The sequence below is a fragment of the Patagioenas fasciata genome, chromosome 9 (genome assembly GCF_037038585.1).
Source record: "Patagioenas fasciata isolate bPatFas1 chromosome 9, bPatFas1.hap1, whole genome shotgun sequence".
In the NCBI taxonomy this organism is placed as follows: domain Eukaryota; kingdom Metazoa; phylum Chordata; class Aves; order Columbiformes; family Columbidae; genus Patagioenas; species Patagioenas fasciata.
The window spans coordinates 15,710,645-15,723,745 of NC_092528.1; the positions used below are offsets into that span (position 1 = coordinate 15,710,645).

Sequence of the window (13,101 nt, forward strand, 5' to 3'; positions counted from 1 at the left end):
CTGAAGAGGGCTTCCTAGGCCTCTACTGCTTCCTAAAACAGTTTTTTAGCCCGCTGAACTACCTCTGGTTTAGGGTATGTCAGTCACTAAAGGCTGCCACCAGACTGCCTACAGGCCTGGATGCTGAGGTGCACACCTGAGTGTCACCAAACTGGCCAGGCCCCCAGCCACTGGTGGCTGGTGGGTTGTAGAGCTCAGCCAGGCACCCACGACTCGTGTGGGACCGGGGCCAGCTCCAGATGCAAGATCCCAGAGTTTCACGTCAGGATCTGTATCTTCAGTAAATGTCGGTATAAAATAGGAGGCAATTCTTGCTGAAGGCGAGCTGCTCTGTGAGCGGCTAACTCCTTCAGGTGTCTGCAGGCTCCAGTGAGCAAAGCATCGCCCCTTCCAGCCACAGCACCTGCTTTCTTGGGCAGCACTGGAAGCTGAACCATTCCCTCGTTTTATGGCATTTCTGACATGGCCGAGCCTGCCAACGCGAACAAGAGACAGCAGGAGAAGATTTTCGACAAAAGCCGTCGCAGCTTTGCACAGAAGCAAGTACCCAGCGGACCACAAATCAAAGCGACCGGCTCTGTCACTTGTTTCTGCCGTTTAATGCGTTGATACGGTAAATACAGGCGCTTAAGGCGCGTCCATCTCCAGCCCCTCCGCCCCTGCGCGGGGCACACAAAGGCAGGGAGCGGTGAAGCTGCAGAAGCAGCCGACACCACCGAGCAGTGCGGGAGGCGGGAACAGAACAGCAAGACCCCGTCGGGCCGGGCCTGCGGACTGGAGCTGCCCGGGCCGAGCCCCCGACACAGCGAGGGCGGAACCGCCGCGCAAGGGCCTGCTGGGAGACGGGAGCCAGCGCGCATGCGCCCCACCGCCCCCCGCCGCTCTCTGGTCTCTGGTGCCCCCGAGGGCGGTGGCCAGCGGGGGCGGGGCGGCAGCGCGGGGCGGCTCGCGGGCGTGTGGCGGGGCCGCGCCGCTCCCTTCCCCCTGCGGCGCACCGCACTGCGCAGGCGGCGGCGCTGGCGCGATGGCGGCCGGGGACGGCGGCGACGAGGTTCGGGTGCTGCAGAACCTCCGCGGGAAGATCTGTAAGTGCGGCGCGGTGCCCGACGCGGGCTGCGGCGGGTTGGGCAGGGCAGGGCCGGGCGGGCGCCCGGGGCCGCCGCGCTCAGGTGGCCGTTCCCTCTCCCGCCCCGCGGCGGGACGGGCGGGCTCTCGCGCGACTGCCGTTGGGGCCGTGGCGCGCGGGGCGGGGGGCGCTGAGGGCAGCTTCTCGCGGCGTTGTCCCCGGGCCGGGCGGCGAGGAGAGAGAGCCCGGGGGGCCGGGGCCGCGCTGAGGCGGCGCCGGGAAGGGGCTGTGTGGCGGGCGCGGCCGGCACGTGCTGGCGGGGCCGGGAGGGCCGGGGTCGGCGCGGCCCCGGGGCCGGGCGGGATGCGGCGGGGCCGTTGGAGCCCCGGAGGCGCTGGGGAGCCCTCGGTGCTCCGAGGGCTTCCTTGAGTCGGCGGGCGGGCAGAAATACCCCCTCCCGTCCAGACCTCGGGCATCGGAGTCTGTTTGTCAAGCAGAAATTGCGAAATTATTGATGTGCAGGAAGTTGGTGGTAGAGTGCTGTTCTGGAAACGGTCATTAATGCTTCTGTTTCTTTGTGTAGCGTGTGTGCGGGTGAGAGGGAGGCAGAGAGAGGCTGGTGACTTTATTTTGGTGGTTAGGAAGTGCTGACTAAAAATACCTGTACACTCAGTAACGTGGGAAACCGAGGGATGAGCTGGGGAGGAGGGGCCGGGGAGGGCAGCACCGCGTGGGGCCGGGGAGCGCTTCAGAGCACGGGAGAAACAGGATGTGCAGCGGCTTCCTGAGAGGTATCGAAACACATTCATACCATTCAGATGCAACCCGTTTATTTCCTTTCTCACGCAGCCGATCGACTTTTTTGAGAATGAAGCAAAACAAGTTGAATTGGGCATGGCACTGGGACTGAGAACCGGTTGTGAAAATCTTTTGAAGGACTAGATTTGGTGGAGGAATGGAGTCGTGTTTACTTAGATATTGTAAGGCAGTATAGACTTGAATAGTAAATAGAAGACTAGGTCATGAAAACAGAAGGCTGCATGGAGTATAGCTGGAGCTGCGACTATTCCAGCGTTAATGATAGTGATTGCTTGCTTAGTAGGCAAGGCTGAACACACGCTTACTGAGATCTTGTGTTGGTAGCAGTTACCACAGAAATAATACGTATCAGCTTGCCTTTAAAAAGAAAAAGCTGTTAATTTTGAAGCTAAGACAGTTATGACTGAAGCTAACTTACTTATTAACACAACTCTGCTTCCTAACTTTTATCTTTAAGTTTTTGTCAATACTGGAGAACACAACATTCAAAGAATTTTACGTGTTGTGATACTTGAACCTGGTAAAGTTCTTCCATTAAGCAGTAAAAGACAAAACCCAAAATGTCTTGAGGCTTACATCAAAACTAATTTTAGTGTCCCATTTATGTGTTCTGGATTGAGCCTGCAGTTGTATCGTAACTTTGAATGTTCGTTTACCTGGCAAAAGTGATGGTAAACCAAGGACTATGACCTTCCTGGGAAATACGTGAGAAGCTGGTTGCCAAAGATGGACACTGTAAGAACTGTAGGAGCCCATTTGTAAAATGAGTGGAAGTAATAGTTGCAATAAGAGATGTGTCTTAAAACAGTGTCAAAACCTCTTCGTAAACCAACTTGTTTATTCTGACAAAATAAATCCATTGTTTAAAAAAAAAAAAAGAAGGATGAGGTAGTTATACTGTGGAAGCTTGTAAACATCAGATCCCTAGATGCACTTTTGGCTTCGTTGCGCAGCACACACTGTTCTATTTTCACTTCTTGCTAGTATTTTACTAATGTGGTTTTTTTTAGGGGAAAACATTCTGAATGAACAGTAATAACCGAATGTAATTATGTCATTCTTCTGGATCTGGAGGGAGACCTCACTTTGGGAAGTTAATGTGCATAGTCTGTAAGAATCCCTTGTAACATATTTCTTAGAAGTGGAATACATTTCTGTGTCTAAGCTTTGTTGGCATTTAAGCTGCTACAAGACTTGACACTGACTTATTTTATATGTGTTGTGCGAGAGAGTGCGGTAGTTTTAATGAGGTAGTGTCAGTTCTGTGTAATTCTACATGTATAGAAAACAACATCTGTAGTAAGCTCTTATTTAGGTTGTCGTTTTACAGTACACAAATAGAGGGTAAAATTTAAAGTTAGTGACGCTATACAAATCATCACTACAGGTTTAACATTGGGGTATATACTTAAAGGTGGCTTAAGTTGCTATTGCATACCTAGCAGTGAAAAAACGGAGGAGGAAAACATGCGCAGTCCCTGGTACTCTGTTTTTTGCTTTACCAGTGTTTGCAGCCAGTCTCCTGCCTCCTGTTCTCAAGAGGCAAGGTGAATTGGTCTTACAAGCTTAAGACCCCATAATATTTTTTTGAAAATATGGCATTACAATTTAGCAGATTTCCATCAAAAACTCACTGAAGGCCTCTCTTTTCTTTATGACAATTCTTTTGTATTGGTGGCTCTATTTTCTCTGTCATAGTAATGACAAAAGCACTTTACAATGGTACATGAATATGATGTCAATTTAGGCATATCTGATAGTGTAGTGGTTTAAACTGTATATCTAGCTTCTCTTTTCCCTTTATGACATACAGTAGTATGTTTTTAGGTGGTAAGTGATTTTATTTGTTTTGGTTTTTAGTGAGTTTGCTGAAACCTGTCTTGGTGGAGCACTTGGAAGATGTCTGTGTGGTCTCCTAGAGCTCATTTGACAAAATTCAGGACACATTCTTTTCCAGACTTCTTGCACTGAGTTGTTAATACTGCGTGGTTATCTCAGATTATGCCGTGCTTCTGGAGTGAATCTCATTGTTGCTATATGATATGTTTAGTCCTCCGAAGTGAGTACTTTGGAGTTTTTGTGCCTTAATGTCTTCTAAATTTCTTTGTTTGCGGTCCCTATTAGAGGGTGTACACTAATTGCGTACTTTGACCGAGCAGAGGATATTGCTAATAGCATTTATGTATCTGACCTCTGGCTTTTGCTCAGTTTCTGATAAACTGTTAACAATGAACAAGCTTTAACTTGATATTTTTGTGTAGTGTCTACATTTAATAAACGATGTGCAGACAAAGGAGTTTGACAGAACCATTGAATTTGATAGGTTGCCTCGCTGCTATTATTACTAGCTTTGTTATTACTAACTCATAAATTAAAATAATGTGGAGAGTTTGAATTTGTTAAAAGCTGTACACCTGAATTCCCATCGCTCTAACACTTGAGTTTTTATTATCATTGCAGATTTTCGCTTTTGTTTGATCTAATCTTATCTTGAAGTGAGGTTTTACTAGGTATCTATATAGAGAACCTAAACAATATTTTCTAAATATTTTAAAGCCAAACCAATATGCATCATTGGACAAAGCATGGTGTTTTGTTTTTTAAATTGCTGCCGTTATTTTTTTACTATTTTCCCAAAGTAGCTGAGTGGCAATAAAGTTAGTTAGTTTACAAGTCAGGTAACTAATTGCAATTGTGAACTTCTGTATTTTCAAAATAAAAAGGTTGATGTTTATTTCAGCGATGCATTTCATGGTTCCCCTATTGAATTAGGCTACTAACTGTGTCATTTGAGAATAATTTCTGGTCTAAGGTAGTCTGGTGACCAAAACTGGTGAATTGATATGGTTGATACAAAATAACTAAGTTATTCCTGCTGTTTCATCACTTGCACATTTCACCTAAGTGTCTCACTATGTAGTTTTAAATGACAGCCTCTGTGAAGAGTCTGGAAATGTAGTTCCACGGTTATATCTAAAATGTGTTTAATATTTCTCTTCTCCCCAAAACAACTTCATTTAGTGCTTCTGACTAACCATTCATACTACCTCCACTTCCTAAACAAACTCTTGAAAAACACTGGTGTGTATTTTCTCAATATGCTTCTCTTAGTTCTTAACTTTTTTCCTTTGCATCCTTGGAACAGTGAAATATGTGTGGTCTTCAGAATTCAGAATTGCATACTTGATGAATGCACTGAAAATCTAAACTTTCGAGCAGATATCTGGTGTTGTTCATGCTTGATTTTTATGCAACCATTATAGTCTTAGGTTTTTGAGGGAAAAGTAAGACAGTGTAATCAGTCCGAGGACTTGTACTTTTTTGTTGCTTAAGAAGCTGCTTTGAATTCTGAGTTGGATCACTACATAGCTGAGAAGTCCCCCACAGTCATAGATATTAAGAGGTGTTTGGAAAGATATGAAATCTCGTGTACTTCACCTGACAAGTTCTCTGAGGTTATTTTTAACTCAGAACTGAGAATCATCTGTGCTTCCTCCCAAAAACTCAATAAATTTGTTTGTGCCTTAAAGCTAAACACTTGGGCTACAAAATAAAGTTTTTAATCTCATTAGAAAATCAAAACTTCTATTCCTTCTATTCCCTTGGGTATAAATTTTCTATTCATACTGAAAACCTGCAGTACAATAGAAATAAATATTTCTACATAATTCACAATTTTTCATTTTTACTCTTTTAATGAAACACAAAGCTATAGTAATTGTGATTTACTTTCCAAGTGCACTGTACAGTACCTTTACAGTGACATTTAAGTAATTAAATACCTTAGCTTCACCATCCTATTTTTACCTATAGAGTATTAACTAAAAAACAAATTTTCTTATCAGGAACAACTGATATATTCAGTTCTTGACAAACTACAGTATCAGAAGTCTCTAGGAATTACTGACCTCTTTATTTTTGTATATTTTTTTTGTATGTTTACTTTAAAAAAATCTATTTTAATAAATGTTCCGTCTCAATCTGTCAACATTGTGTGGTGTTTAAAAATAATATGTAGACTTCCTCCTCTCCCACACCCAAACTGATGAAAAGCTCATTGACGCTTCTGAGAGCACAAGTTTTAACTGTGGAAGTTACTTAAGCATCTGTTCATTCTTTCCATCCATGTACATTCCCAGACTCAGAAAATGGACGAAGTTCAGTCCCTGTCCCTGTTAAACTGTCACTGTTCAGACACAGTTGTGGTAGCCTTCCCAGCACCAGGCATTACTTACTTAACTTCCAAGACTGTAATTATCTATTTAACCTGAAAAAAATGGAGGGAGGCTGTGGAAAAGAGAGAGAGAAAACAGAATTCTGATTTTACATCTCAACAGCATAGACAATAAAGCTTACTCCACTGTGCTTCATAGATGCAGTTTTTTAAAAAGGAGCATATGTATGACACTTCAAATACGATTTCAAGCTGTGGTCTTTGAAAGTGGAGGTGTTATGTTATTCAGACATAATTAAAACTCAGTAATTTGATGTAGTTTTCATCCTATAACTTTTTAATACCTTATAAAAAGTTTAGATACTGTCCAAGTTTCTTTGGGAGAGGAATTTCCAATAGCGGGTAAGGATGAATGCTACTGTAAAAGGTCCTGGTTAAGACCTAATGCAGAGTATAGTTCTGGTTGCCTGTGTTTAATATTATATAACAATTAAAGTGGAACAGGGACAGGCAATGGCTACTTACTGATTAGGAGCCTCTCATATGAGAGTATCAGAAAAGCTTGTCTTGTTTCTTTTAGCAGAATGAAAGGTGAAAAGCGTTTGTGGTCTTCGAAAACATCAAGAGGGGAAGGAAATATCCAGTGGGAAATAACTGTTTAAGCTAAAGGACAGTGTTGCTGTAAATAAATGTAGATATCTTCGGCATTCAGGTTTTGGAAGAGCTTTCCCATTTAAACATTGGGACTTGGTTTTTTTTTAGCTGTAACTGCTTAAAAGTAACCATTTTCTAAGAGGCTGTCTGGTGTCTAGCCTGTGTTATTGCAGCGGCTTAGACTCAATACCCAGCAAATCTTTGTATTCCTGTGTTGGCAATCATCCTGTCTCATTAGAAACTTCCTTTTCTACTTGTTCTTATGCATGTTGCATTTAGTCAGTAGGTGATTTTCTGTGTTCTACTAGACTGGACAGTTATAAAAAAATAGACCGTGCTTATAGCTGAACCTTTGAGAATGTATCAGTCAACTTAAAATCAGCTGTTCATTGCAGGAAATGAAATAAAGATTTGATCAGTAAGTTCTTATTAATCAGCTTCCTTTAGCCAAAACATTTGCAGAGAAAATACAAAGTGAACAATAGCTCAGCCAGATTATGTCTTGGTCTTATGACCTCGTGCTGTATCACCTCAGGCTGTGAGCTTCTCAGATTTAGCAAGCTGCTTGGGGTCAAGCCCAAGAGGAGCCCTCTCTAGGGAAAGTGCAGGTGCTGCAGGAAGCAGTGGCCATGAGTCAGCGCCGTCCTGCTCATGTTGGCTCTCATTCCTGATGGAGCAGGATGGAGCAATTCCTGCTCGCTGTTGGATCTTGTGAATTGAAAACAAATGTGGAAATGTGTGCTAACTGAACGGAAAAGTAAATTTTGGACATGCATTAAAACTGTAAAATTCTTACGTGTAATACTTTGTGGGTTTTTCCCCCTCAATATTTACAGTCTTTATTTATTTATTTATTTACAGATGACGCCAAACACTTAGTACCCAACAAAATGAGAGACTTTTTCTGTACCATAAACTTGGACCAAGAAGAAGTTTTCCGCACACAAGTAGTTGAAAAATCTTTAAGGTAAGCTTAATTTTTAAATGGAGATGATAAGCACGACTGCCTCAGTTCAGATTAAAAACAAGATATGTATCAATGTGCATGTGGTTTTGCTTATACCTCTTTCAATTGAAAGCTGACTTGTGGCAACTACTCAGAAATGTTACAGCAATGTGTAAATCATGAGAGTAGTTGAAACAGGACAAAATTGAGGCTGGTGAGTAGAACAGTGGTTTTAAAAATGAAGCATGCTAAAACGTATTTCACTATTACTTTATTCTGTACTGTTGAGCAGCGTAACATTCTTTTTCTTGCCAAGTTGTTTTCAAGGGAAAGCAATCTGCTTGTTAGTTGTTCTCCATGTTATTTCCTACTTCTGACATGTTGGTCTGTATTAGTGGAATTTTGCTTTTAGTGTCAGTCTTGTAAAACCTGTTTCTAGAATGAAGGACCTGGAACTTTTCCATGTATGAGTTTTGTGCGCTGTTGAATGTCCCCCTGAATAGGCTGCCTTCTCTCCTGAAATTCTTGTTTTGGGCACTATAAGCTGTACTGGCATAGCATGGCTTGCTTTGCCTGCCTAAGCAGTGCTTAGTGGTAGATTGTGCTTCTGTCTTAGAGCCTTAAAACAATCGAACAAAAGAGTCAGGATAACATAGGTGCAGCAGTGTAGGTCCTTTTATATCTCAAAGCTTTAAATTCACTAGTGACCCACAATGTAGCATTGTTGCAGCTGCATTGTTCAGAATATCTGAGTGACAGTTTGTTACCTGGAGGAGGCATTAAACCACCTTCTTAAAACCCAGAAAGCCTGTTCAAACTTTTGAAAATTTTCCTGATTCTTCTTGTTTCCAGTGGTTTTATTATTAGTGTTTGATCTTTGAGCCATCTCTGGATGTTTCCAGGTAAAGAACACGATACTTCTCATGACAAATTTAAATAGGGAATTTTACACTTTCAAAACATCATTTTATAGCCTCCTTATGCTTTTGTATGAAAAGTAGACATGATACACATGCAATCAGGAAGAAATATATTGCTCATCCTCCTGATCTGTAACTGCTATAGTGAGATCCAGAAAACTTTCAGAATTTAACTGACTGAAATTGAGATCAATTACCAAAACAAACTCTGCTGAACAATCCTTTAGAGAACAATGTTGAACAGGCTCTATTAGTAAAGCAGAAACTGAAAATTTCACCTTCAAATAGACAGTAGTTTGATGAGTGAAGGGGAGCCCAACAGACTTTGCTGTCTGATATTAGACATGTTAATAATTGAAACCCTGAAATTTGCTACTATACTTAGAAACAAGACCTGTTATATTTAATTTTTACACAGATGTTTTTATTCTATTCAGTTTCAAAATGATTGAATTTGTCTACTTCTGCCACCTGATAATAAGTATTAACTGCATAGTAAAACATTTGATAAAATACGTCACCTTAGATAGATCAAAATTGTTTTAAATAGTAGTGAAGTTTTATCTGAAACTTGTTTAAATGGAAACGGTGCCATTAGTACTTTAGAGAGGAAAGGAAGAAAAGTATCACTGTAACAAAACAACAGTTGGAGGGTGGGTCTTAAGTGACACACATGCACCTCCTTCCCCTCAAATTGAGAATTTTCAGGTGATATGAAGCTGAGAACATTTTATTAGGAGTTAAAAGTCAGTGTTCTGGATCACTCTTTGCCTGTAGATGCCATTGCCTCCACTCACTACATAGGAAACTCCTTCATCCTCTGAATTATGACTGCGTTAAATTAGATTTGAAGCATAAGTAGGGTTCCATACAAACTGATGAGATGTAATGAAATAAGTCATCCTGTATTAGCAGCAACTGGAGTTGCATGCTTATACTTGATTGCTAGTGTGTATGCAGTTAGGAAGGCTGGCACTTGTTCCAGAAACTTGATTATACCATCTTGCTGCTTATTACTGTGTTGAGCTAGAATACTGTACTAACCTAGAGGTACTGGAAGGGAGGATGAAAGCTCTGATCTCTTATTAGTCTGAAAACTTTATAATTTGCTTTTCAGTAAGGTGTAGCACAGGATAATTGTAGTCATAAATATAACTTAGAATTTAATTGTTTTCTTTGCTTGCTTTTTCTTACACATGTAATTCAGTTTCTTTTTGTCACCATATTGTGTTGCAAATTTATACTAGCTGTAATCTAAATTGTATTCTATAAATATCAGCTAGTCAAGTAGTTATCACTAGAATTAAAATTATCTTTGACTACAGTGACTGAAAACTAATGAAGAAATGTATTTTTAAAATGTGCAGATAAGTTTGAGCTTCCACCAGTGCTGGGGCTATTGTTAGAGTGCAAATGTGAAACAAATGACTTTTCAAAGTTATAAAGCCATGAATTAATACTGAAGTGAAAGAAGGGTATTTTGAATATGACTCAATAAATATTTTCTGGCGTGATGTGGGTTTTCTGTGGCTTCTGAAGAAAGACATTTTTTTTTCCTTGGAAAGCTTAAAGTAAATCCATGGGCCTCCTCAGGTATCTATGGTCAAATGTGAAGAATTGGGTCTTGGAGGGGTTGCAGTATGTGTGTGTTGCATTATTTTATTTAAACTAAATTAAGTTTATATTTTTCAAACTGAACCTCATGTGAATGCAAGGTTATAGCAAAAATTATTTGTTGCTATAACCGTTGCATTTATCAAATGATAGCTCTAGGGGCATTGGTCAGTGGATGTTGTAGAACTGCCAATTAAATGTAACAAGGAAGGGAAGAACAAAGGAATATGTCACCCATTTAAATTTAATCTCCTGTATTACTGTAATCCAGTTCTTCCTGTATAACAGTCTGGTCTTCCTTTGAATTAGCACCATCTCCTAATTTTGTATCCACTGCAGTCTTTTAAAGTTGTTTCATCAAAGCCACAAATGAAAGTACTAAACTGACTGACTCCCTGAGGAACAGGTTGAGTAAGTTCTGCATTATAATTCTTCCTCATTGGTATAACATATTTTACTCCTTCAGCCAGTTCTATATCCACTTAAGAATTTATTTACTAATCCTTTGTATTCTTCCCCTTAAATATTCTCTCTGTGCCTCATACTTTGCTGAAGAATAATCAACAACTGGCTTATAAGGCAGTAGTGTTAATCCAGGTAAAGAAATACTTATCAACATGAATAAAACAATGCATTACCTTCTATTAATGCTCATACTATTAACCTGTTTTTTCTTGCCAAATCTGAGATTTCATGTACTGTTGAGATCAAAATAATGATTGTTAGTGGCTGATTGTTCTTGTGAAGTTTGCTCTCATTAGCCATTGGATATGGCTGCTAAATAGGTTTTTGGAAGTCTCTGCTAATAGTCTCTGTCACAAATTATCTGATTGTAAGTGGATACATAGAGTTACATAGAGCCAGCAAGAATGGGTACTTAACACTTAGCGATCTGCAGTTGTTGATGTATATTGTACTCCAGCGATCCTCTTAGGATGTCTGGCTGATGCTGAGTTAGTAGCAGAGTTTCCCCTGATACCAGTGGCCAGCTATTAATATCTCTTTGTTTGTACTGGTGCAGCTATTATTATATAGCTGTTAGGGCACCTATATCATGAAATTGACTCAAGTGTAAAATAAATCTTTGTTTCATCTGTTTTTGGTCTGAGTCATTGTGTCAATACAATTAACCTGCAGCCAAGGTAATAAGGAAATTGAGGCTGCTTAGGGCTGCACCTCTGCTAAAGGTAATGCTCATGGACTTATACCTTTAGTGGTGGTGCTGACAACCCAGCCCTTGAAATCAAAGCTGAATTGGTTGTTTGTGACAAAAAAAAAAAAAAAAAAAAGTGAGAGGCTGAAAAACCTTGTCTGCCTTGAAGCCTATAGTAAAAGATTTGTGTTTGAACAAAAGAAACATCTTTACTTGTGAAATTCCTCAGAATTAATTCCTGCAGTTAAAGCTTTTGTTTCTGGAAATTGGTTCTTGACATTTGGAATGCTAGATTTTTCACCTGTGTTTTTTTCTCAATTTTTAAAGTTAGTTGTCAGCTTTTATTTTTGAATTGTTTAATCAATCATTGCTTCTTAAGCATTTGGTGGTTTTTATGTAATTATTTTGAAGGAAATAGAGTAGGGATGATATCCTGTTCTTCCTGATACCCTTTTGGGTAGGTATTTCTATGAACTGATTGTCCCAAACATAAGCTCATTTGTATTTGTCTAATAAAGGATTGTAGCAATACAGTGCCAGAAAGGTACTTTACTGGGAAACAAACAAAAAAAACCCAACAACTAACAACTTTGTTTCTGGGTTTGATGTAAGTGTCATCACAGTACTTTCCTGTAGAAAGAAAGCAGAGGCTAAAATTAGTTTAATGAAGCTACGCACTTTTCTCTGGTGATGTTAATACATTGTAATTGAGAGTATTTGAAGTCTGGAAGAACCCAGTAGTTCCAAAATAGCAGGGTTGGTTTTTTTTGTGGATACACTTGATTTTCAGAATTCACAACTTGCAGTGACACAAATGACATTGTGATTTTTTTCAGTCTTTTGGAATACATTGTTCTGACTGCTGGGTATGATTGCATCCATAAGTACTCATTAAGTTTAATGGACGTATAAATTCCTTGAGTGAAGATACTAACATGCTGTGTGAAATGTGTCTGTCATAGAGGAACCCAGAGTCTTGTTATGTTGAGGGCTCTGCAAATAGCAGTTAAGGAGAATGAGCTGTAAACATTATATCTGACTTTGTTAGGTGGAGAAATGTGACCATTTCAGCATGCAGGAGAACGTGTATATTTGAGATTAATGCTTCTCTTTTTCGCTGCTCTGTTTTAGTTGTTAATGCTTATGGGTTTTTACAGGTCTGAATCTTTGAGCATCAAATTTGACACAGGAGTTAGAGCTAAACAAATATCAGTTAGTGAAGTAATTCTTAAATTGTATTTTAATGTAATTTAATCATGTACTGAATGAAAAAATGAGAAATATGAAACTTGAGTGTCTCAGGAAGTCGTTTGTGATGGGTAGAGAACCAACCAAAATAATTTCAAGACAGAAGAACAGAATTAAAATTGCTGAGGATACACCACCTTCTGCATGTACGCTCTTTTTTTTTTTCCTTTTTTGAAAATACATAAGGCATTTTCACGTAGTCTTAGCTTGCAGTGTTATTATATGTTCTTGTAATGAAATGGTGTGGATAGTTTTGATGCCAGATAAGTATAGGTCTAAAAGCCAAGGTCTGTGACTGCAATAAAAAATGTAGCATTTCAGTGTTTGTCTTCTGTATAAATTACGTAAAGTGTTCTTCTGTTTTAACTTTCAGTCTTTTTTTTTCAGCCCTTATTTTGGGGAAGAGTTTTACTTTGAGATTCCAAGACCATTCCAGTGGTTGTCCTTCTACATGTATGATAAGAGTGTTTTACAAAAAGACCTGCGTATAGGTAAGTTCTGGGATAC

General features: G+C 40.1%; 1 protein-coding gene across 2 annotated transcripts in view; it reads left to right on the top strand.

Moving 5' to 3' along the window:
• Positions 1–13,101, top strand: part of RASA2 (RAS p21 protein activator 2) — a 423,219-nt gene that overhangs the window by 373,775 nt on the left and 36,343 nt on the right. The window contains exons 1-3 of one of the 2 annotated variants that reach the window (XM_065844393.2): positions 928–1,085; positions 7,575–7,680; positions 12,982–13,085. The exons of the other annotated variant lie outside the window; for it this stretch is intronic. Of the exons in view, the coding sequence (XP_065700465.1) occupies positions 1,025–1,085; positions 7,575–7,680; positions 12,982–13,085 (271 nt within the window). The 5' untranslated portion in view covers positions 928–1,024. Of the gene's footprint in view, positions 1–927; positions 1,086–7,574; positions 7,681–12,981; positions 13,086–13,101 lie in introns of those variants that run through there. 2 annotated transcript variants of the gene reach the window in all.